This window comes from Muntiacus reevesi, chromosome 1, assembly GCF_963930625.1.
Source record: "Muntiacus reevesi chromosome 1, mMunRee1.1, whole genome shotgun sequence".
Classification (NCBI taxonomy): Eukaryota; Metazoa; Chordata; class Mammalia; order Artiodactyla; family Cervidae; genus Muntiacus; species Muntiacus reevesi.
In genome coordinates this window covers 211,453,076-211,476,439 of record NC_089249.1, presented here as the reverse complement: position 1 = coordinate 211,476,439, position 23,364 = coordinate 211,453,076, and the positions used below count along the sequence as shown (strand labels likewise).

Below are 23,364 nucleotides of genomic sequence, written 5' to 3'. Positions count from 1 at the left end.
GTAAGAGTATAATTCAATATTAGGAATTTACAACGGAGGAGTTTGTAAACCTGTTGCATATACTTATTACTGTTACATCTTTATAATATAAAGAAGAACCTGCAGACACATGGTCATTTAAAACTATATATTCTCTTTACCTTAGAGAACTCAAGCATATTACTTAACACTTCTAATTATTTCTTCCCTCTTCTCTCCAGTTTACTTAGTGCACACTGGTTTCTTTATTCTTTCTTTATTTTAATTTTTTTCCAGCAGCCTCTGCTTTCTACCTTTTTTCTTTTCCCTCTGATTTTTCAATGAATTTTAAATTTTTAAATTAAATTTTTTTTATTCTTTTGACACCACTTCTAAATTCCTATTTTTCTTCTGTTGTCTCTTTTTACCTTCCATATTGCAAATGTGACTTACAAGGATTTATCAAGATGAATTATTCAGAATGACGAGACTGAATATGAGGGGCCTAAGGGACTAGGAAGAGGGGAGCTGCCAAGATTTTCTTCCTGTATGGAAGCATGTTGGAACAACCTGGGGTATGAGAAGCAAGAGACAGAGATGCCTGCTAAGGCATGACCAAATGGGAAGCCTATTAAAATAATAATTTGGAGTAGAGTACACTGAAGAAAACAAAGTAAATCCAGCCCTCTAGGTCAATAGCTAATAACCCATGAGTCTGCCACTCAGGAAATTAGAACTTTAACTAATGAGAATCCTAGCCACCTACTGAGAATGAAACCCAAGGCTTCCTATTAACTCCCTTCCCTAGATCTTTTTAACAGAGGAGTCAAAAAGTTATTTCCTCTTTATTTAGTTGCAAAAGATTTGAAATAGATGCAAAAACAAAAAAGAAAAAAGTTGGAGGCAAACTCTTCTATTCTCTCTCACAACAGGAGACCCAGTGTATTTCCCTCTCCACCCAAAACATACTTCAACATAGGTCATGAAAAGAGGAAGGACAGTTAAAAAAAAAAAAAAAAAAAAAAAAAAAACTGTCCCAGATAAGTAGAGCCAAGATGACTCAGACAGTTTCCCAGGGGATTTTTTGGTGAGAGGACTTGAAATTAATAAATCCTCTATTAGCCTTGTGGAATCAGCAGGATTAAGCTACCTCTTTCAAGAACAGTTTTTAAATATCATGATTCCAGGGGGTGAGGGGTCAATTTTATTGACATCTCTCCTTTAAAAAAAAAAAAAAAAACCTGTACGTCTGTGTTAACTCTTCGCTGAGTAGGAGAGTGACTGGAGGCCTTCTGGACATACTCTCGCCCTGGATAAACATTTAGGTTCGCTTTTACTAACCCTAAATCCAACTTCTGACCCTCCTTTGGTTCTTGATTAATTTTTCAGAAAAAGTGTGGTGGGGATCCTGGTCCCTGCTGGTGGGGGAAGCAGAAGGAATCCAAGCTGGATGTGAAAAGACATCCAGCATGATCAAATGACGAGGGAGGGCATTTCAGGATCTAGACGAGAGGGTGGGCAGGACCCCGCTCCCAGACGCCCAGGTGTTCCAGAGAGATCCCGGAGGAGGCACGTGCCCGGGGACTGCAGCTGACAGCCGGGCCGGCGGCCGGGCGCCCCTCTCGGCGCGCGGGCGGGGAACAGCGAGCGCGTGTGTGCGCGAGAGCGGCGGGCGGAGGCGCAGGCGCGCTGTTCGCCCGTCTGCAGCCCGGCGCCGAGCGCCGTGTCTTGGGGAGCCGATGGCAGCACCACCACGGTGCGGCCGCCCGGCCGAGCGCCGAGCGCAGCCACCACCCGCCGCTGCCCGGGGAGCGTCCAGGATGTGGGGGGACCGGGGCGCGCAGCAGCCTCCGCTGGCCCGCCTGTGCTGACCTGCCTCGCTTGCCCCCAAAGAATGTCAGCCAAGTCCAAGGGGACCCCCTCCTCGTCCTCTCCAGCCGAGGGACCGCCGGCAGCCTCCAAAACCAAGGTGAAGGAACAGATCAAGATCATCGTGGAGGATCTGGAATTAGTCCTGGGCGACCTGAAGGACGTGGCCAAGGAACTTAAGGAGGTGAGAGGTGGCGGGAGTTGGGGGTGGTGGTGGAGGGGCTGGGGAAGGAGTTCGTTGTCTTTCACCCACTCGGGGTCCGTTTTCACTTGGGGACCGCCAGATTTCTTAACTCCTAGGAAACTATAGAAAGAGGACGCCTGCAGATGGACTTGCTCTGCTCCTGCGACTCCCGAGAAGTTGTTGCACTTTCTTGTTTTTAATCAGGAAGAAATCAACTAGTGTTTTTTAATCGATGGACCTGGGCTGGTGGGAGGGGTGAACATGCGAGTCTCCGTATCTGTGTGTGTGTGTGTGTGTGTGTGTGTGTGTGAGTAGGGGATTAACTGGGGGTGTGTCGACAGAGGACGAGACCAGCCGCCGGCCTGAGAGTACAGGATGCTTCTCTCTGCCCTCTTGCTCTCCCAGGCTGGTCGCTCCTTGCCTGGCAGCCTTCCTGGACCAAGGCTGATGGGGCGGGTTTCGGCCCCGAGCCAGACCCGGGAGGGCAGCCTGGGAGAAGCTCGACTCCAGTTCTGCTCCCGGCTTCCCGAGCCCCGAACCCTGCTGGAAGGAAAGCAATCCGGGGTTGCTTGCAGGAGATCGCAGACGTGGGGATGTAGAAGGGTCTGGGACTTCCTCACTTTGGCAGTTCTGGAGGCAACTGCTGCACTCCTTAGTAACTCCGGGTCTGCCCGTTACCCCACCTCCTTTCTTCTTCCCGTCCTATCGCCAGTTGGCATAGAAGCGGGGGCACGGAGCGCTTCGGGATGTGTGTGTGTGTGTGTATGTGTGCGTGTGTGTGTGTGATGTGCTTGCACCAGCTTCTGGCCACTTGAGTTCTAGCTTTTGGGGACCCGGACTGTTTTGGTTCTTTCTCGCTCTCCCGAACCCCCATTCTACTTCTGCCCCTCCACCCCCAGCAGCCTTGATCCGGATAGGAAGAAGCGCAGACAGTGTCAAGGCTGAGGATGCGTAACTCCCGCTGCAGCTGCAGGCGGGGGCGAGGGCAGGGATGGGGCGGTGGGGTCTCCCGCGAGCCCGAAGGTGGCTTCTCCGAGGAGCTGGTGGCTGTCCCAGCCCTGTAGTTACTCGCTACTGAATTGGCGCCCGGTGCTGTTTTGCGTCAGAGAATCCGCACCCCTGGTCACCCGAGAGCTACCGCGGTAACTTCTAAGGTGGTAGCCACGGTGGGAAGGGAAGGGGTGGGGCGTAGTCTAGATGCAAAATTGTAATCCTGTTTTAGAGGCCAAGTGGGAGGAGACTGAGGGTGCTTTGGATGTCTGTCCTCTAGAGATTGACCTCCTTTGTCCAATTTCCAATCCAAATGTAAAGATAGAGCCCCCCACCCCTGCTTTTTTTTCTTCCCATCTCCCCATTGTCTCTGTGAACTGAACTCCGCGAATATTACCAAATGCAAGTCTGTTTAAATGGCCCATTTGTCAACAGGGTTCGGTTTGCTAATGGCAAGTGTCATTCTTGGAGGCTGCTCCATCGACAATATAATTCCTAACCTGGAAGCGGAGAGTGATACAGGTGATCGAACCGAGGAGGAAACTTACTTGTTCATGTTTCAGGGCTTCTCTAGAATCATTGCTCCACAACTGGTTGGCAGATGGCAAGGTTATGCATTGAAATTCAATTCTAAAGATGCTGTTTGTTTCTGTTACCCTTTTATTTGACATCTTTGGCAGGTTGTGCTTTCATCTGAAACATAATGATGTATTTGAAAAAATGAACAAATTTTTGCTAGTTCCTTTTGGCAGAATTGTGCTTTTCAGTTGCTGAGGTTTCTAAGATGGGGAATGTGGGAAACTTGCATCAGCACAGAAACGTTTTTACGGTTTCATCCAGGAGCCTGAGATTAAGAGAAAGATACATCTTTGGGCAAATGAAAACTCTACATCTTTGGGCAAATACTTCACAGAAACCAGAAACATATTTACTGTTTCAGCGGGGAGCCTGAGATTAAGAGGAAGGTAGTCAATGAAAATGGCATCTTTGGGCAAATACTTCTTATGTTACCATGTGTCACTCCAGTCTATTTTAGGCAGAATAAATGACAAGAAACTGCACATGGTCCCAGTTCTGCTTTGCATCTTTATTTTGTAGATGTTTGCAGACCAGATTGACGTATTGTGAAACTTTTAACCTCACCATAGATCTTGGTTGGAATCACAAAGAAGTAAATCAGGGAGTCTGTGGGTCTCTCTCCCTTTCGCTCTTTCTGTGTTTTCATTTGCTTGAGGATTTTTCTTTTTTAGGGAAAACAACACCAAGCAAACCGGTATGTAAAAGAAATAGAAAATGTACAACCAAGTAAATGAAAGGATCTGTCTTCTAAGCGTATCTAAAGATGAAATGTTGACGATGTTTTGTAAGCTTTGATTTGGTGTTGGGGCCTGATTGATTCAAGATTTCACTCTCAGGAGTAAACTTTATGAATGATAAATGATTTGATGTGATTGTTAATTACTTTTGTAAGGAGGATATCATCATCCTAAGTTTGCACATGGAGTTGTATATATTATGTCTGAATCTCAAAACGCTGGCCATTTATATTGTAGGAGAAAGAGTTATTTCAAGAGCAAAATATTTATAGGGCATGTTTAACCTATGACATCTTGCAGTTGTCCAGCATTTATCTTTTTTAAGATAATATTGCACACATGACTGAACATGTCTGTGATGTAATTTTGAAGGGAGGAGTAACTGAAAAACTTGTTAGTGTCTATACTTATGATTTGTAAATATAAATATCACTATTCATCAGTCATTACATTCGCTATTCTGGCAGGTTATCATAGGAATATATTAAATACAAACTGTTGCATTAGGAATTCTATTTCTTTTATTGGCAATGGTATGATTTTAGGCCATGATGTATTTTGATATAAATTAACACAGAGCTCTTATTAACTTGGAACAGAAGTTAGAAATAAGAAAGTGATTATGACTTGATTACTATATCATTCACCATATGGTATTTGTTTTTCCCCCTGTTGTTTTCATTCTATCTAAAATGCAGTATTCTTTTTTGAATATTTTGTCCTTTATTTTTGTCTACATTCTGCACCAACAATATTGGACTTTTGTTTGAGGTTGTTTTGATATTTATTTTCTTTTTAGAAGTTTACTGGACTTCAGTCATCTGAAAATTCAGGTAGTGGGATGGATTCCAATAGAATAGTAGGTGCTTGGAACTCTTTAATAGTAACAAAATTTCATTACTATTGGTATCTTTTATCATTAGTTATTATTACTTAACCATTTATAATTAGATTGAATATTAGGAGAAGAGGATTGGGATTTCTACAGTGTCTAAGGGCAGATTTATTCTGCCCTCTGAATTTAGTAAAACCTCAAATAGCTTGGCTGTTCAGAAATAATATGAGTTTCTGGGTCTTCTCTAACTATAGTGAGAAAGCCTTAAGTATAATTCAACATATTTATTCAGTAATTACTGTGTGCCAAATACTATGTCATTTTTTTTTTTTATTGCTACCAGTATGAGAAGTTTGGAGTTTCTGGTCCAGTGAACTCAGAGAGTTGTTTGGGAGACGTTTATCTTGTCTTTGAGCACCAATACTGTGAAAAGACATTGCTACTTTTAGTGGGTACTCTTACTGTGATCTAAGAAAAGAGACTTGAGAATAAGAATATGTAGATTTATAAACCAATACTTACTATGTACTTAGTAGTATGGTAAGCCTTTGGTAAAAAGAGTGGTAGAAGCTTAAAAAAGATGGTAAGATATGAATTTGAAGAAGCTTATGGTTTATTCAGATTGTCACGATTAACAAAAATGAATCAGTGCCATATACAGGAACTCACATATCCAACTGTTACAATTAAACAGTGGAGATTTTATGAAACAACTATACCCCAGTAAAGAAAATATAAATAAACAGTGGAGCTTTTCATGATGATTAAGCTCTTAGGGGGAATGAAGAGCTGAAAAGGAAAATTTGGGGTCTTTGAAATGTGGATAAGATTTGAAAAGGTAGAAAGGAGAAGGACTTGAGGGGAAATAGCATTGAAGTGCAAGATAATTCCATGTTGCTTTTTTATACACATTGAAAAACAGAGAAAAAATTAGTGGTGAAATGCTAAAGTTGTAGGGATAAAATTAGTATTTTCTATCTTATTAGGTATGGAATGATACTTTTTTTTTAATGAAGTAATGCAAAAGAAAGAGTGCTTTTAAAAAAGAATTCTCATGTAATCTGACAGCTCTTCATATCATTTTGCCTCTTCTTTTATGAAGAGGCTTGCATGCTCAGTCACTTAGTAGAAGTCAACTCTTTGTGACCCCTTGGACTCTTCCTTTGTCCATGGAATTGTCCAGGCAAGAATACTGGAGTGGGTGGCCATTTCCTCCTCCAGGGGATCTTCCAGACTCAGGGGTCGAACCCACATCTCTAGCCTCCCATGTTTCCTGTATTGCAGGCAGATTCTTTACCTCTACACCGCCTGGGAAGCTCTTTTATGAAGAAGTCACTGGTAAACTTGGTTCGCATCAAGTGTTGGTGTTAGTATGGGATCACAGATCTTGTTGATTAGGGAGATATTGGAACGTGTAGTAAGTAGCTTTTTACTTGGAAACAAAATTCATTGCTGCTTTAGCTGCTGGATTCTCATTTAGCCTTGGTAATTTTTCATACTGTTTCATTTTACTATTTTAAGTAACAGAACTATCATATGAGTTAAATATATGTGTATATACATATATATGTATATACACATACACATGCACATATGTATATAACATATAGCTAAGCCATGTGAGTAGACATGACTGTTATGGAGAAACCAGCTAAGATGAGTTGTTTTGTCTGCCCCACAGTCACTGACGGGACTCCATGAGTGGGAAGGTTTTGTCAGCTTTGTGACTATGAATTGGAAAGCATTCATCTTTTTTCTTATAATGTCATAAAAGGAAATAAAGTTAAGTTTAATTTTAAAAACTTTTAAAACCTTAGCAACTGATCCATTTCGGGGGGCATTGAAAACAGAATTAACTGAATTAACAACAACAAAATAGAATTAACAATTATCTACAAAATATCTTAAAATGTTTTTTCCCTTATCCACATGAAGTGCTGTAGTTTATTGGTCTGGGAAATCCTACCAAACATTTTCTGGTTAATGAATCCATGCATATAAAATTCATTACTTGAACAAATTACAGAGAATAATTTCTGCAGTATTTTCTAAGTTCTGAAATTGTGAATGAGTAAAATTTCATAGTTAATTCAATTGCAGCTATAGCTATAGTTCTACTGCTCTATTCAATAGTCTGCCTTCTCAAACAAGTATATTTACCAGCTAAAATGCTTTTTAGTTTTTCTTTTCTTAAGCATGATGGCTTGGCATGTTACTAAAAGAACAGCATGGTTCTGAGAAAATAAAAATAACCAGTAACCATCCTTTACTGTCTCTCTATTTCCAACGCATTAAACTATTTAAGACTCAGAAAATTACCTGATAAGAAATTCAAGCAAACTGAAAGTAATAAATTGTGTACTTCAGGCAATAGTGAAGTAATAGATAATAAAACCAATGCAATAATTTGTTACCTGCATTATTTTTTTTTCTACCTTTACTGCTCTGAGGATCTCAGGTAATTAAAAAAAAAGTACAAGAAAAAGATAGAATGTAAGTTTGAGTAAAACATATTTTCCCAAATAAATTAAACTACATAAGCTTCTATAGAACTAGTTCATGAAAACTAGCATGGACAATATCTTTTAAAATTAAAAGGGAGAATTTCCAATAATATGCTAACTTATTTCTGATTAATATATACATAACTGACATAAAGCTGAATATCAAAGTTTGGTAACAATGAAGGGTACTTTTTTTTCTTTAAAAAATTAATTTGTGTATTTTATTAAGATTTTGGTGGGGAGCAGTTTTAGGTTCCTGGCAAAATCGAGGAGGAGGTACAGAGATTCCTATACCCCCCTGTCCCCGTACGTATGTATCATCCTGCATTATCAACATCCCCCACCAGATTGGTACCTTTGGTACAATTGATGGATATACAGTGATTAAGGGCAAGGGGAGAAAGGGTGACAGAGGACAAGATGGCTGGATGGCATCACCAACTCAATGGACATGAGTTTGAGCAAACTCCAGGAGATAGTGAAGGACAGGGAATCCTGGTGTGTTGCAGTCCATGGAGTTGGAAAGAGTTGGGCATGGCTTAGTGACTAAACCACACTGACACATCATTATCACCCAAAGTCCATAGTTTATGTTAGGGTTTAGTCTTAATTTCGGGCATTTTGTGACTTTGGACAAATGTCTAATGGTATATATCTATCATTTTGGTGTTCTATAGAGTATTTTCACTGCCCTAAAATTCCTCTCTGCTCCACCTCTTTATCTTTCCTTCCAATCCTGAGGGTATTAGTTTTTTTAAAGAAAATATTTCAATTTTTTTTGTGTGTGTGATTTCTTAAGTAATACAGTATATGAATAATATAGACAGTTTGGGAAAAGTCTAAAAAGCTAAAAAGGAGAAAACAAAAATTGTCTTTAATGCCACACATAAATAAATATATTGAGAATTTTGCTCCATTTTCTTTCCATCTTTTTTTTTTTCTAATGTCTATTTATGTAATTTGTCTGCATTGGGTCTTTATTGCTGCTCACAGACTCTCTAGTTGTGGGACTCAGGCTGAGTTGCTCCATAGCATGCGGGATCTCAGTTCCCTGACCAGGGTTTGAACCTGCATCCCTGCACTGCAAGGCAGATTCTTAACCACCAGACAAGCCCTTCTGTCTTTTTGTATGTGTATTTTTAACACAGACAAAGTCATGCAAAATTATGAAGTTATGTGCAATGATGTTTTCTGCTTTCTGGAATACTATTAGATCATAACCATCACATAAATCTCTTATAAGTTACTTTATAGGTCCCCTAATGTTCAATAGCCTATTTATTAACAAGTTTTTGTGGTTGTTAAGGATCTCTAAAAGAACAGCTTTGACAATAAACATAGCAAAGAAAGTTTTACTCTCTGCCTGGTACTGTTCTAAGTATATTTCTTAATATTAGGTCTTCTACTTCTCAAAACAGACATATGAGGAAGGTAGAGTTGTTACTGTTTTATGGATAAGAAAACAGAGGTCAGAGATATAGTCACTTGCCAAGGTCCCTTACTTGTAAGTGAGGCTTCATCGCTAGGCATGTTAGTGCTGCAGCCCGGGCGTCTCCCAGGTAGCCCTAGTGGTGAAGAACTCACCTGCCAATGCATGAGACTCAAGAGACACAGATTTGAATCTTGGGTGGGGAAGATCCTCTGGAGTAGGAAATGGCCCCGGGCTTCAGTATTCTTGCCTGGAAAATTCCATGGGCAGAGGAGCCTGGTGGGCTACAGTGCATGGGGCCCTGAAGAGCTGAACATGACTGGGCGCAACTCAGGCATTTAACCACTAAGCTCTGTGGATTTTCCTAGTTTTCCCCCATTTGTTTAGAAATCAAGGGTGTGAAAGTTTTAAAGTCTTCAATCCACCTTGCCAATCCAACTTCCAGGGAGTTTTTCACAAGTTTTTTTACCCCTGGTATCTGTATATGTGTGGACTCTGCTTCTTCAATTTCTAGTGAAAATGATAAAACTTTTCATCTTGTTGTGAGTGGATTATTTCTTTGTGATAACATTGTTTTTGTTGGGTTGTACTCAGTTTTGGGCACCAGTATTGAAGCAGAACTAACAGTGGGTTGATTAGACATTGTAGTTTTCATCCTTCAAATAAGTAGGTACTGCAATGAATTACTTTTGACCTATTTACTCTTCAGCAAAAACATTAATAATAATATGACATCTCTTTTTTTATATTATGACTTAGAAAATAAAAGAACATCTAATATGGGTACTTTCTGATCTTGAGCATTGCATATAGAAGTTTCAAATGAATTTAAAATAATTTGTTGTTCAGTCATTCAGTATGTCCAACTCTTTGTGACCCCATAGACTGTAGCATGCCAGGCTTCCCTGTCCTTCACTGCCTCCCAGCATTTACTCAGACTCATGCCCAATGAGTCGGTGATGCCATTCAACCATCTTATCCTCTGTCTTTCCCTTCTCCTCCTGCCCTCAGTCTTTCCCAATACCATGGTCTTTTCCAGTGAGTCAGCTCTTCATATCAGGTGGCCAAAGCATTGCAGCTTCAGCTTCAGCATCAGTCCTTCCAGTGAATATTCAGGGTTGATTTCCTTTAGGATGGACTGGTTTGATCTCCTTGCTGTCCAAAGGACTCTCAAGAGTCTTCTCCAGCACCGCAGTTCAAAAGCATCAATTCTCAAGGTGCTCAGTCTTCTTTATGGTCCAATTCTCATATCTGTCCATGACTTCTGGACAAACCGTAGCTTTGACTATACAGACCTTTGTTGGCAAAGTGATGTCTCTGCTTTTTAATATGCTGTCTAGGTTTGTCATAACTTTTGTTCCAAGGAGCAAATGTCTTTTAATTTCATGGCTGCAGTCAGTCACCATCCACAGTTATTTTGGAGCCCAAGAAAATAAAATCTGTCACTGTTTCAATAACTTTTATTCTCTTTTGTTGCTTTCAAGTTGTATTAGAAGGGGAATACTGTCCTTAGGTTTTCTGAAATGTCTGAGTTTTTACAGTTGTTTCACTTTCTGCTGTGACAGAGGAATAGAGAGGCTTGTTGAGTTATTTACAAGGCTCCAAATTATTGAGCTGCCTAACAGTATCATGGGCTTCCCTGGTGGCTCAGTGGTAAAGAATCCTTCTGCAGTTGGAGAAGGTGTGGGTTTGATCCTGGATCAGGAAGATCCCCTGGAGAAGGAAATGGCAACCCACTCCAGTATTCTTGCCTGGGAAATCGCATGGACAGAGGAGCCTGGTGGGCTGTAGTCCATGGGGTCACAAAAGAGTTGGATAGTACTTTGCAACTAAACAACAACAGTGTCATATGTATTTGTATGTAGAGATAGGGGAGGTTTGAATGATACCGCTGCCCTGTGGAATAGTACAAGTTATAGGAGAAATGCAGGGATGGTCATCATGATAATAATGATGGTGATGATGAAGAAGAGTAACATAAAGGTGACTAAGATCTGTTTAGTGCTCACATGTACCAGGAGCTGTTCTGAGTTAGCACACTTAATCCTCTCAGTCATCCCTTTAGGTCATTATAATTGTCCTACGTATGAGGAAGTTGAAATGGAGAGATAACTTGAGCTGGCCAAAATGTTTGTTTTGAGTTTCCCCTGTAAGATGTTATGGGAAAGCCCGAAATCTTTTTGGCTGATCCCCTGATACAAAGAGCAGTGATGGAGTTGGCCTCTTGATACTTCTCCCTTTAGATCCTTGTCCAGAAGTACAGATTCCCAGTTGTCAGCAGCAGCATAGTTACTCTGCTATTTTACAGGCTTTTAACTTCAGTATAATCTCTTTCTCTCTTTCCTCCTCTACCTCATCTGTCACACTTTCCTTTCTTGTTCTTCCCTTTTTCTCTGTCTTCATTTTTTTGTTCTTGAAACTTCTCTTTTCCTTCTTCTGCTTCCACATAAGCTTCTTTGATATGCTGCATAAACTTCTTTGATTATCCCTCAATATATTATACACTTATGCAAAAAATTTGTTTAAATTTCTACGTTCTTTAAGTATCTACTATATGCAAGGCAGTGTACTAGGGAAGAAAAACACAGTATTAAGCAACACATACAACACCCCTGACATCTGGAACTTACATACTAATAGGAAGACATTACTCAAATAATACCAGAGGTAATATTTTTTAAGGAATGTTAAAGGCTGTGAAAGAAAAGCTCCTGGTCCAGCAGGAGCATAAAATCATTGGTAAGTCTTGTAAATTCTTCTAAATAGGGGGTTTCAGATTGACTGCCTTCCTTCCTGCTGCCACCTGTCTAATCCTTATGCTGTGAATTTCATGGATGATGTTTTAATAGCCCGAGAGCTATCTGTCTCTTGTTCGCTTCTCCTCTGCCAGTTCATTCTTTAAACACTACCAGATTAATCTTCTTAATACACTGCTTTCTCCAGGCCACTCCCCTGCTTAAAAGATCACACACTATTCTCCTGGTACTTAAAATGTCAAATGAACAAACCCAGACTTCCAGGCTGATATCTAGCAGTTCCATTTTTATAGCTTGGCCTTATCTCCTCTTCTTTGGGGAGTAAAATAGAGACCATCCCAGACAATCTTGACATCACATTTTTTAACCCAACTTGAATTCTGTATTCCTCGTTCATGGTCACTATGCCACTCAGTTATGTTTTCTCATGTTCCTTAATAATCGTTCCATGATTGTGCCTTAAAAAAAAAAATTAGTAACCTTTCTCTTTTAGTTAGTAACCATGTAATATTCATTGCAACATTTTTAAAGTCTTACTCTTGTTATCTGATGAGGAACTTAAATTTGAGGATCCAGTTGTGAGTAATACATACTAAAGATGTTAGGGACTAGAACTCAGTAATTCTACTTGTGCATGACAGCCTGTCCTTTCTCATCTACTCAAGAAAATCACTAACAATTCTCACCTATTTCTCCTGTATTATCTTTTGTTCATTCTCCCCAGATGATTCCCATGAATGTAAAAGTGAAAATAATGATAATAGTAAAGCCGTCTCTTGACTCCACTTGCCTTGAAAATTACCATTCCACTTTTTAGCTCTCTTTTATCGAATATCCTGAGTATTATACTTGCCATCACCTATTTCATCTAACTCTTTCCTAAACCCCCTTTGATCAGACCTGTACTCTACCTGGAGCTTCCCCAGATGGTAAAGACTCCACATGCCACGCAGGAGACCTAGATTTGATCTCTGGATTGGGAAGATCCCCTGAAGGAGGGCGTAGCAACCCACTCCAGTATTCTTTGCCTGGAGAATCCCCATGGCAGAGAACCCTGGTTTCTCCAGACCTTTCTTCCAGTTTTATAAGATCAGTGGTCTTCTCTGTAACTCTACCTGAATGTCTTAAAAGACATCTTCACTTTTTTGTGTGCAAATTGGAATACTGTTTTTCTCTTTCCCTCAAAACTTTTCTTTTGTAGTCTCTCCCGAGTCAACAGATAGTGTTAGAGTCAAATTCATCACAAGTGATGGCTGTACCTTCAAAATATTTGTAGAATTTGACCAGTTCCTCTGCTGCTACCACACTTGTCCATGGTAGCAACATCCTCTCTCACTTTAGCTGCTACACTAACATCCTGATTGTTCTTCTCTTTTGCTTCCTTGAGCCCTCATTTTTAGCTCAGCAGTCTGGGTAAATCACGATCATATTGTTATTCTCAAATCTGTGTAATGATTGGCCGTTCATCTCAAAGTGCTTACAGTAGTTACAAGGCCCCACATTTCCTTTCACCCCTGTTTTCATGCCGACTTCCACTTTCATGCTCACTTACTAGTTTTTTGGCTCTCTCTGCTTCAGCTTCATTAATCTTGGCTATTTCAGGCATGAATGTGTCATCCACATTTCCATAGGTAACTGCTCTACCGCTCTATTATCTTATTAAAGTTGCCCTCATGTGCTATCCCACCACAGCTGATTCTGGCGGCTCCATGTGTTACTATATACTCTGGCATCCTCTATCTTTCTTTTCCTAGTTCAACTTTTCTCTCTTTCTGAATAGTTTCTGATATACTCAACAGCTTATTTCTGGTATTCATTGTTTGTTTCCCACATCTAGAATATTCACTCCTCGAGGTCAGTGACCTGTCTTTTATATATCTCAAGGAACTAGAGCAGTGGCTATCATGTAATAGGTGCTCATTAAATGAATTTATGAATAACTGAGGCTCTTCCAAATCGTGTTCCTGAAAGTTCTCAAAGATCAAGCTATTACCTTTCACTTTCCAATGCATATGTATCAGTCAGAGAGAAAGAACAGTAGTAGATGCTCTCTAAAGACTTTTTCCCTGGATTCTTTATCTTTCTGCCTTTTCATGTGGTGGGAGTTTGTAGGTTGGCTGGAGGCAGCTCTTGGTCCCCTGCTTTGACATTTGTAATCTACTCACCTCACTGAACCCACTACACTAAACCCAGTTCATGTTCTTTGGAATGGACCGAGGATCTCTCAGTAATGTTTACTATGTGTTGTGTAAGGTTCTCAGTGTTGAAAAGACATTAACTCATCAAGTCTCACCTTTCTTGAACCCAGTCACTGGCTGCCTTATTATCCCTCCCATATGGAAATTCTAGAGACATCCTTTCTGTTTAAACCCTGAATGTGGTGTAACTTTAGGCCCTCACCTTCAGACAAGTCTGGCTTTGATTTCAGAGCTCATTATTCCCTAAAGATCAGAGTTGTCATTCTAAGCTCTTTGAAGCACATTAGATGCAATTCTACTTTCTTCTAATCAAGTGTGTAAGCCAAAATGTGGAGAAAACAAACAAATATATATATATATATATACTTTTTTTTTTACAGCATTTACTACGTTTTCCTGCTTTTTGAATATTGTGTACCTGTCTTACCATTTGTCATTATAAATTTTAAATTGACTGGAAAATGACATGCAAAAGAGATATTGGATACTGTTTAAATATGTTTTAATCATTCCACTATGTCCATAAGAAATAAGCAAGCAATTTGTTGAGAAGACCTGATATGCAAAACATTCAGAATCTAGATAATATTTGTATTTGGCCTCTTTTTTCTTTTTTTCTTTTGTGTACTCCCTCTAATGTTCAAAAATATGAGTACTTATAATTAGCTTATTCAGATACTAAAGAACACACATTAATGTAGAAATAAGGCCTTCTTTACCTGATATATGTATATATATATATATATATATATTTTTTTTTTTTACTCTGGAGATTATATTGTCCAGTTAGTGAATTTTCAATGTATTGTATAGACAGCATTCTTTCTCCCCTTTCCTGTAGGGATTTGATTGTGTCTGTCTTTTCATATGTGTAATTTCAACCTGTCCATTTGAGTCAGGGGAATTAGTGGATTTCTTGAACACTTGTCTTTAAAGATCAGAATTTTCCTCAGTTTTTAAACCTGAAGTCTAGGTATTAGTTGGGCAATTTGAATATGAACAGGAATCCTCCAACATGCTAAAATTTAAAAAACAAAAGCTGTATTAACTAGAGGTGTGTCTTTGAATATAGAACTTAAAGTATTTAAATAATTGACAAAATTTTATTTTAATATACTGAAACATCATCTAAATACATTGGTTTCAAGATACCTTAAGAAATAACGAAGGTATCTCTAGGAATAACAAATTATAAATTCAGAAATCTTTCTGAACCAAGGATTGAACCCAAGTCTCATGCATTACAGGGTTCTTTACCATCTGAGCCACCAGAGAAGCCCTTAAATAATGTACATATTACTTTATGTATTATATATACATATTATATATTACTCTCATTTAATATAGAATATTAAAACTGCTAGCATATATAGAAAATAATTTTAAATTGTAAACTTAACTAAATTATTACTATTCAGAAATTTTTAAAAATCTGAGGCTACTGTTTGAAGTGAATTTTTCTAAACTGATGCATAAGATTGTTACTTATATTCGATTAATGCCCTACAGTTTTTAAACTACTTTGATGCCTACTATTTTAAACTACTTTGATGCCTACTATTGCTCATAGTCAGACGAAGCATTGATAAAAAAGAATAGAAAGAATAAATTAATTTAAGTGACTTTCAGAGACATTGTTTTCTAAGCTTTACTCCCTGGAAATACTTTGATATTATAACGATTAGTGCATTTTAAATGAATCTAATACTCAACATTCATACTATATATTTTAAGGGGAGAATTATTCAATGCTTTAACCTTATTCATAACAAACTGCATTGTATACCATTGGGGAAACATATTTTTAAAATATGCAGAATGATAATATGGCACCGATGTCTATTTGGGGTTGTTTCATTATAGACAGTATCCACCAAAATGCTTGAGAACTTAACATCTGCTCCCTGAAGTTGTTATTACTAATAAATATAATGTCTAATGAATTCCATTACTCACCGACAACCCTAGATCCTGATATACTCTGTATTTAATACTAGGTTGGCCAATAACACTTCTTGAATTTTTTTTTTTTTTTTTTTTTTTGGCTAGGTGGGGATCGTTAGTGGACCACTATCTGAATTCCTGTTCATAATGCTTTTTTTGGTCACTACTGATTTAATAGTATTTATTGGAGATAACACTTATATTGCTACACTTAGCTCTTTCTTAGATTTGAAACATTTCTAACCATATTAAATTTTTATTGGCTTCTGATCATGTCTTCTTTCTTCAGGAAAATTGATGGAGAAAAGGGATGTAATTTTAAAAAAGCACTGATAACTGAACAGAGTTGCAGAGAAAAAAAAAAGAGCAGGTTCTATCATTTAATTTAAAAATATAGTAATAAGCTTGCTTTGTATAGAGTTAGAATGCCATTATAACATTTACTGCAGATGGGAGATTATTTACTAAGTTTGGCTTCCCTAGTGACTCAGCTGGTAAAGAATCTGCCTGCAATGCCGGAGACCTGGGTTTGATCCCTGGGTCGGGAAGATCCACTGGAGAAGGGAAGGGCTACCCACTCCAGTTTTCTGGCCTGAAGAATCCCCTGAACTGTGTAGTCCATGGGGTTACAAAGAGTCGGACATGACTGAGCAACTTTGACTTTCATGTCTGAGTTTACACAAGAGGATGATGGCTTTAAATTGTAAGGGAATCTAAACCAATTAAGAACTGTTTAGTAAGAAACTTTGATCTCCTATGCAGTTATATAAAATTGTCTTATTTTACTATAGATGGAAGTGTTAGTTGCTCAGGCATGTCCAACTCTTTGAGACCCCATGGACTGTAGACTGACAGCCTTCTCTGTCTTTGGAATTCTCCAGGCAAGGATACTGGAGTGGGTTGCCATTCCCTTCTCCAGGGGATCTTCCTGACCCAGGGATTGAACCCAGGTTTCCTGCCTTGCAGGCAGATTCTTAAGCCAATAGAAAATGTATGATAACTGATTGAATTAATGTTTTCATATGTCCTCTTCAAAGTCACGCTGTATAGTACTCCTGAACTTGGCAATGACCTGAAGTACTTTTTGACAAAGAAGTACATAGCGGACAGCACTTTGACTAACTTATTTCCCTTTGATATTTGATAATTTTCAAAAATAACACAGACACTTAACCAGCATCTTAAAAGATATCATTACAGATATTGGTTCCATTTTTAGTATAGGAGAAGGACATGGAAGACCTTGTGTTTTTTGAAAATAGAGATCTAAATAATACTACATTATATTAAATATTTTTTATAAATTATTGAAAGCATACTACTTTTCTCAGTGCAGGTGGAAACCAATACATGGCTAGGAGTATAACTTTAAAAAATGCTTTTGTGCACTTAAGAAAATCTTAATACAAGTTTCATTAATCACAGAATTTGGTAAGTGATAAAGAAAATTTTAGATTGTAGTATTTTTATAGAGTTAGGTAAAATATGTTGCAATTTGCCTAGAATATTTCTTGTCCAAAATAAATTCTGAAATAGTTTGCTGATTATATTCAAATAGGATTCCATTACTAAAGAGAACCAAGAAATACCAAAATTTGATTTAGTATCTGATCTGTTATTCTAACAGAAACTAAAGATTAACGGCTCTTTTTTTGTTGCTTTAATCACCATAATTTCCATATGTTTTTAAATGAAATTTAGCAGGGAAACAGAATTACAAATATAATTATCTAATAAGAAAAATGCCATCTTTTTTTTCTTTAATGAGCATATTGCCCACTGGGCATTTTCTTCCTTATAGTCAGAGTATATGTTCCATGAGAGCAAACACCTCGTATGTCTTATATTACTTTGTTCTCTTAGTTTAGAGCAGTGCCCATCATGCAGTGGGGCTTCTCACGTGGCAGAGTGGTAAAGAATCTGCCTGTTAAGCAGGAGTTGGGTTTGATCCCTGGGTTGGGAAGATCCCATGGAAGGAAATGGCACCCACTCCAATATTCCTGCTTAGAAAATCTGTGGACCAGAGGAGCCTGAGTGGGCTACAGTTCATGGGGTTGCAGAGTCAGACAGGACTGAGCATGCACCACATGAAAAGCAGATTCCCTCTTAAAAAATGCATATTTTCTGTCAATCTCATTCAATTCAAATAGAGAATTTCACTGAAGGACATACCTTAATGTTATGTTTTGTTATTTAAAAGAATGGATCTTGTAGCATGCTGATTAAAGTCAGTTCATGAGAAGAGAATCGTAATTATTTGAGTTCATGCTAAACTACATAAATTTTATACTCTTTTCTTTGTTTGCCTTGTAAGTTGAATAGAATTCAGTGCTAGGATAAGAATTTCATGTTTTAATTTTATGATATTTTCTTACATAATAACTAAGAAACCTTAAAAAACAAAGTGAGCGACTATGATATGAACGACATTAGAAATGGAAGATGAGAAGAGTGAGCAGTTGCCCCCAGAGAATTCAGGAGAGATGCTTTTAAATTTATTCATAGAAGCATTAAAGTTGTTAACTTGAAATAATACAGAATAGTTTTCCTGAATATATATAGTAAATGTGAAAGGTCAGAGGAAGGTAGAAATGTGTAGAATAAATTAATTCTAATTAATTTAATTAGAATAGATTAATTTAATTAACATAAATTAAATGAAGAAATGTTCAGAATTGGGTTTAGCCTTTGTGAATGACATACTTAACTTAATCACATAAAGTAAATTAATTGAACGTTACATCTGAATCCTATCAGTAACTTTTAAGTGAAAATAGATTTAAACATTTACGCTGATGAAACTGAAAATAGGATAGTATATCCATCAAAAGTTTAACTATGTGCCAGATGTTTCTTTTGTCTAGAAAAAAAGGAGGACTTAGAGATACTAAAATACACACATATGCACACACACATAAACATACATATATAATGTGGACTCTTGATAAGTAAAGACTAACTTCTAAGAATGTTTAATTTATGATGGTATGATGAAAAAGAAGTTATTTGCCACATTTTTAAACCCTATTTTAAAGGGATATATTTAATAAACATTTCTTCTCTATAGTTTAAAGGACATTTACATTAAGCTGACATTTCTATATGTTGGTTAGATTTCTTTTATAGAAATAAATGCAACTATACAAATAAAAAATATCAGAGAATGTGATCCAGTGGTTCACAAAAGAAGAAAAAGAAACGAAAGGCTGGTGTACTTTTAAAAAGTCACTGTGTAGAGGAGGAGAGAATCAAGCATTTTCAAAATAAAGCTAATGAGAGTGTAAATTGGAACAATATTTCTGAAGGACATTTTGTCAATACTCATCAGAAGTCATGCAAACTCTTTTTTTCCCAGCAAACAATGGACTCATTTAAAAGGAAATAGAGAAGCACAGAAAAATTTAAATAACAGAGTATGCATCAAAATACATATATCAGTTTTCTTTTATGTGTTCTCTTTATTCTTATTTTTCTTCATATGTCTGCTCTTATCTATGTTTCCATTGTACAACTGAAAGTGTCACTTTCCTAACTCTTAAAGAAATCCAAAAAATACTGTTTTCAAAAGCAGATGCTAAAATTGTAATAGTTAACCCATTTAAACCCCGTACAGTATCTAGTCAAGTCTTATATTCTTTGTATTGCCTTTGTTACTCCTCAGGCAGAAAATCTTTTAAATTCTGCCTTGTATGTGTGACAGGAGTGTTTTAAGTGGTAGAAAACAGCAACTGTAATAAAAAGACAACTGGTATGTTAAGTGGCTCTGTGTGCTTAAAATGCAAGGCCACCTGGTGTGGGAAACCAGAGGTCTTGCTTTGGATTCCAGCTTTGTTACTAACCTTGGACAAGTCCCTTAACCCCTCTGGGAGGCAGTTTTCTTTTTATTAGCTGAAGCATATGATATTGCCATTTTTGTTGGTCAAACACTTCCATACTGGCTGTTTCTGGTTCACCCTAATAAAATGAGTAATTGATTTTTTCCTAGCACCCATGATCTATGAGTTTAATGTAGAGTTAATGAAGTTTTATCTAAAAAAGGGATTTCTTCTTAGGCAAAAATTCTCCTTTTAGGAGGCAAAGGAACCTTTCTATCCATTTAAAAGCCTTCTCATATTAACTAGTGAAATGTTTAGCTCAAGTAACCTGTAACTTAAAAGTCTTCTCATATTAACTAGTGAAATGTTTAGCTCAAATAACCTGTAACTTATCTTTTTATGCAAAAAATATGTTACTGGCTCACATTTCTATGTTATGTTGAAGCACATAAATAGCAGGGGCCACTAGGTTAAAAAAGTTAATTGTTGCACATTCAGTTAATCTTAAAAACATCAAATTCCACCATCAATTCTAAGAAAGTTTAAGAATAAATTAGAAAATTAAGTATTGAAAATTTTTGTAAATGTCATAAAAAACCTGAGAAAACATTTCAGACTCTAGAGACTAAAGTATTCATGTTTAATGAAAGGAGGGAAAAGGAGAGAAAATGCAAATTTTGAAAAACATTTACTTAAAATGAGGCACATTATAAGAATTTAAAGTGTTTTTTTAAAAATATACATAATTTCATTCATTTATTATTTCTATGAAGTGGCATAATTTTATGCGATGTCATTTTAGGTGTAGGAAAAATGTGTTTATTGATAGTGTGAATGCTCTAATAGAAATAATAACAGATACAGAGTCAATGCAGGGGAAATCTGGAATCCAGTGGCACTATTCCTAAAGTATGGTGGGAGGACTCAGGGCAGAGAGATTCAGATAACCTCCTGAACTGAGGACATTTATTTTCGTACAAGTAAGACTCCCACTTCCTTGAAAAAACTGTAAAGTATTCCAGCCCTTGGCCACACAATGGTTTCTAGAGGAGGCTGAGGCCCCTCGCCACCCACACCCTTCTTTCAGCCCTGGCCTTGGTGCTGATTCTGCTGGACATTAACAACCAACCATGTTCCATCATCTCAAGTTGGAAAAGTCATTAGCAACACATCCGAAGCAGCAGGAATTTAGGGTCTCATGGCATATCATATCCTAGTGGAGACAAATCAAGAGAGAGGAATCTCTTTAAAATTTTACCAGGTGTTTCTTATCCATGAAGCTAAGTTCCTTAAGACATTGTGGAGATATTCCTAAAATCTTTTCCTCCTACTACCTGTGACTGCCTGCCTGCCATGAAGTACTGTGTTCACATGTTGAAAGGAAACTCTCTTACTTGTCTTTGAGAAGCATGTCCAGTGAACAAGGAGAGCAGTGAGTCACCCTTCATAGGGGTAACGTGGGCAGTGAACATCTGGTCCAAGAGGGCAGGGTCTCTGGAGGAAAATGATGATGTGGTCATTAAAGAGGAGCTCAGGCAGGAACTTAGAAAAGTGCACCGACCAGTTTCTTGCTTCTCAGCCATGCAGTCCCCCTAAAGCCTAGACTCTCAAGTTGGATGACAGCACCTCTGGCCTTTTCTTACTGCTTCTTAGGCTTATTAAATGTGAGTGTCAGAGACCCACATACTCTGGGATTACCTGCATTGTCACATTAAATCCTACAGGGCCCACAGTCATGGATCTGTAGGCAGAGAAACCCTCTGCATTCTCAAGGATCTGATCCCACTGACTCATGAGTACAGAAGGAAGTGGTTGATTTTAGAAGGTAGGAACACTTGTGCCTGATGTTGGCATCTATTATTGTAGCACCTCTCTGGGTTTTTAGGAATTTTCTCAATTTAGTATTATTTTTTTCTAAACATTTGGAATGTAATCTGGAGAATCAAGCTGTGTTGGAGTGGTTTCAAGAATAATGTTAAAAAATATTCCACCTGATTAATCCTCTCTGCCTTCTCTTCTCCTCTTTCTTCTCCCCTTCCAAACACTTTTCTGACTCCTAGAAATTAGCTTCAGGATAATATAAGTTTAATGAGGCTCATCATAAGTATTTGAATTGGAAACTCTTATGTCTAAAGCAACACTGACAGGGTGCTTAATAAAGAAATAATTTCTAATCTATCTGATTATTAAAGTGTTTCTGAACAAATGCAATAAAAACAATCCAAGTCTTGGGCAAGAAATTTTAACAGGAAGTGGGTTACTTTAAACATGTTTGAACGTGGTTTTTGCTTCCTGCTTGGGCAGGTATTCAATCATAAATGGATTTCCCAAATGAACTCCTTTGCACCTCACTTACCAGATGTAGAGTGAAGCTGAAATTCCAAAACTTGCCTCTCAAAATTTAGTTTAAGACTGTTCATCATAAGAATTATCAGGCTATCCATCACTGGAAGACAAAGGTTACATATGTTTGGCAGTTATACATTTGGCGTTTATTTTAATGGAAAAAGTGGCAGGGAATTTTCCATTTTTCTTTTATAACAGATCACTACAGAGTAAACTTTTAAACAGGTTGAAACCATTTGTAGTCTTTTCTCTATGAGTAATCTCAAAAACTGTATAACATAAAAATTATTCATGAATTATTTGCTCTATATGCTTGAAACTGATACATAATACCTACTTTTAAAACTTACTACTCTTCTGAAATATGGATATGTATTTCTATAATTTGTATATGTATTTTCACCTTCTTGGGCACAAAATGTATCTTGTTTTGTCACATTTACTTGTAAACTCATATCATGTGATAAAGTTCATGAGAACTGAAAAATACTGATTTCTGGGGCTCCTCTGGTGGCCCAGTGGTTAAGAATCCTCCTTGGAACGCAGGGGATGTGGGTTTGATCCCTGGTCAGGAAACTAAGATCCTATAATCCCATAGGATCCCATAAGATCCCATAATACGGAGCAACCAAGCCTGTGCACCACAGCTAGAGAGTCCACAAGGAAAGATCCTGCATGATGCAACCAGGACCTGAGGCAGCCAAAGAAATAAAGAAATAAATATTTTTAAAAAATACTGATTTCTCAGCAACGATACTTTAAAAACAAATGAATAAACAGATAGACATGCATACTATCCAGAGACTGTAGGCTATTTTCATATGAATTACCTTCTAGTTACTGCCTGTGTGTCCTTGTTTTAACTTGGAATTTTGACATTTTTTATCCGTTTTTATCCATTTTTATCCTATCTTATAAGGGAAGGACAAAAACAATGGTATTTTGGAAAAAATTCCTGCAAACCAAAATTTAAACATATTAGACTATATTTGGATTAGCTATTTCCAAAAAAGTGTTTAAAAATTTCATTAGGAGATATGGTCTGATGTTCTACAAATACAGGGTATGAGGATAAATCCAGTTCTTTCATGACCTTTCTTTCAAGCTGGCGAGATGAGGGTTGGAGAAGGGAAAAAGCACGTGGGTTGACTATTAGTGTTTCGAAGTCACTCTCGTGTGTTGAATATGGCAGTTTGAGCTTGGGTGTCTTTGGGGCAGCA

The 23,364-nt window shown here is 37.8% G+C and overlaps 1 protein-coding gene across 2 annotated transcripts in view; it reads left to right on the top strand.

Annotated features, from left to right (window-relative positions):
• Window positions 1-1,668: 1,668 nt before the first annotated feature.
• Window positions 1,669-23,364, top strand: part of PRR16 (proline rich 16) — a 165,515-nt gene continuing 143,819 nt past the window's right edge. Inside the window, exon 1 of one of the 2 annotated variants that reach the window (XM_065934527.1) lies at window positions 1,669-2,011. In XM_065934527.1, the coding sequence (XP_065790599.1) occupies window positions 1,853-2,011 (159 nt within the window). In that variant the 5' untranslated portion in view covers window positions 1,669-1,852. The remainder of the gene's footprint in view (window positions 2,012-23,364) is intronic. The other variant, XM_065934536.1, reaches the window with a different exon arrangement.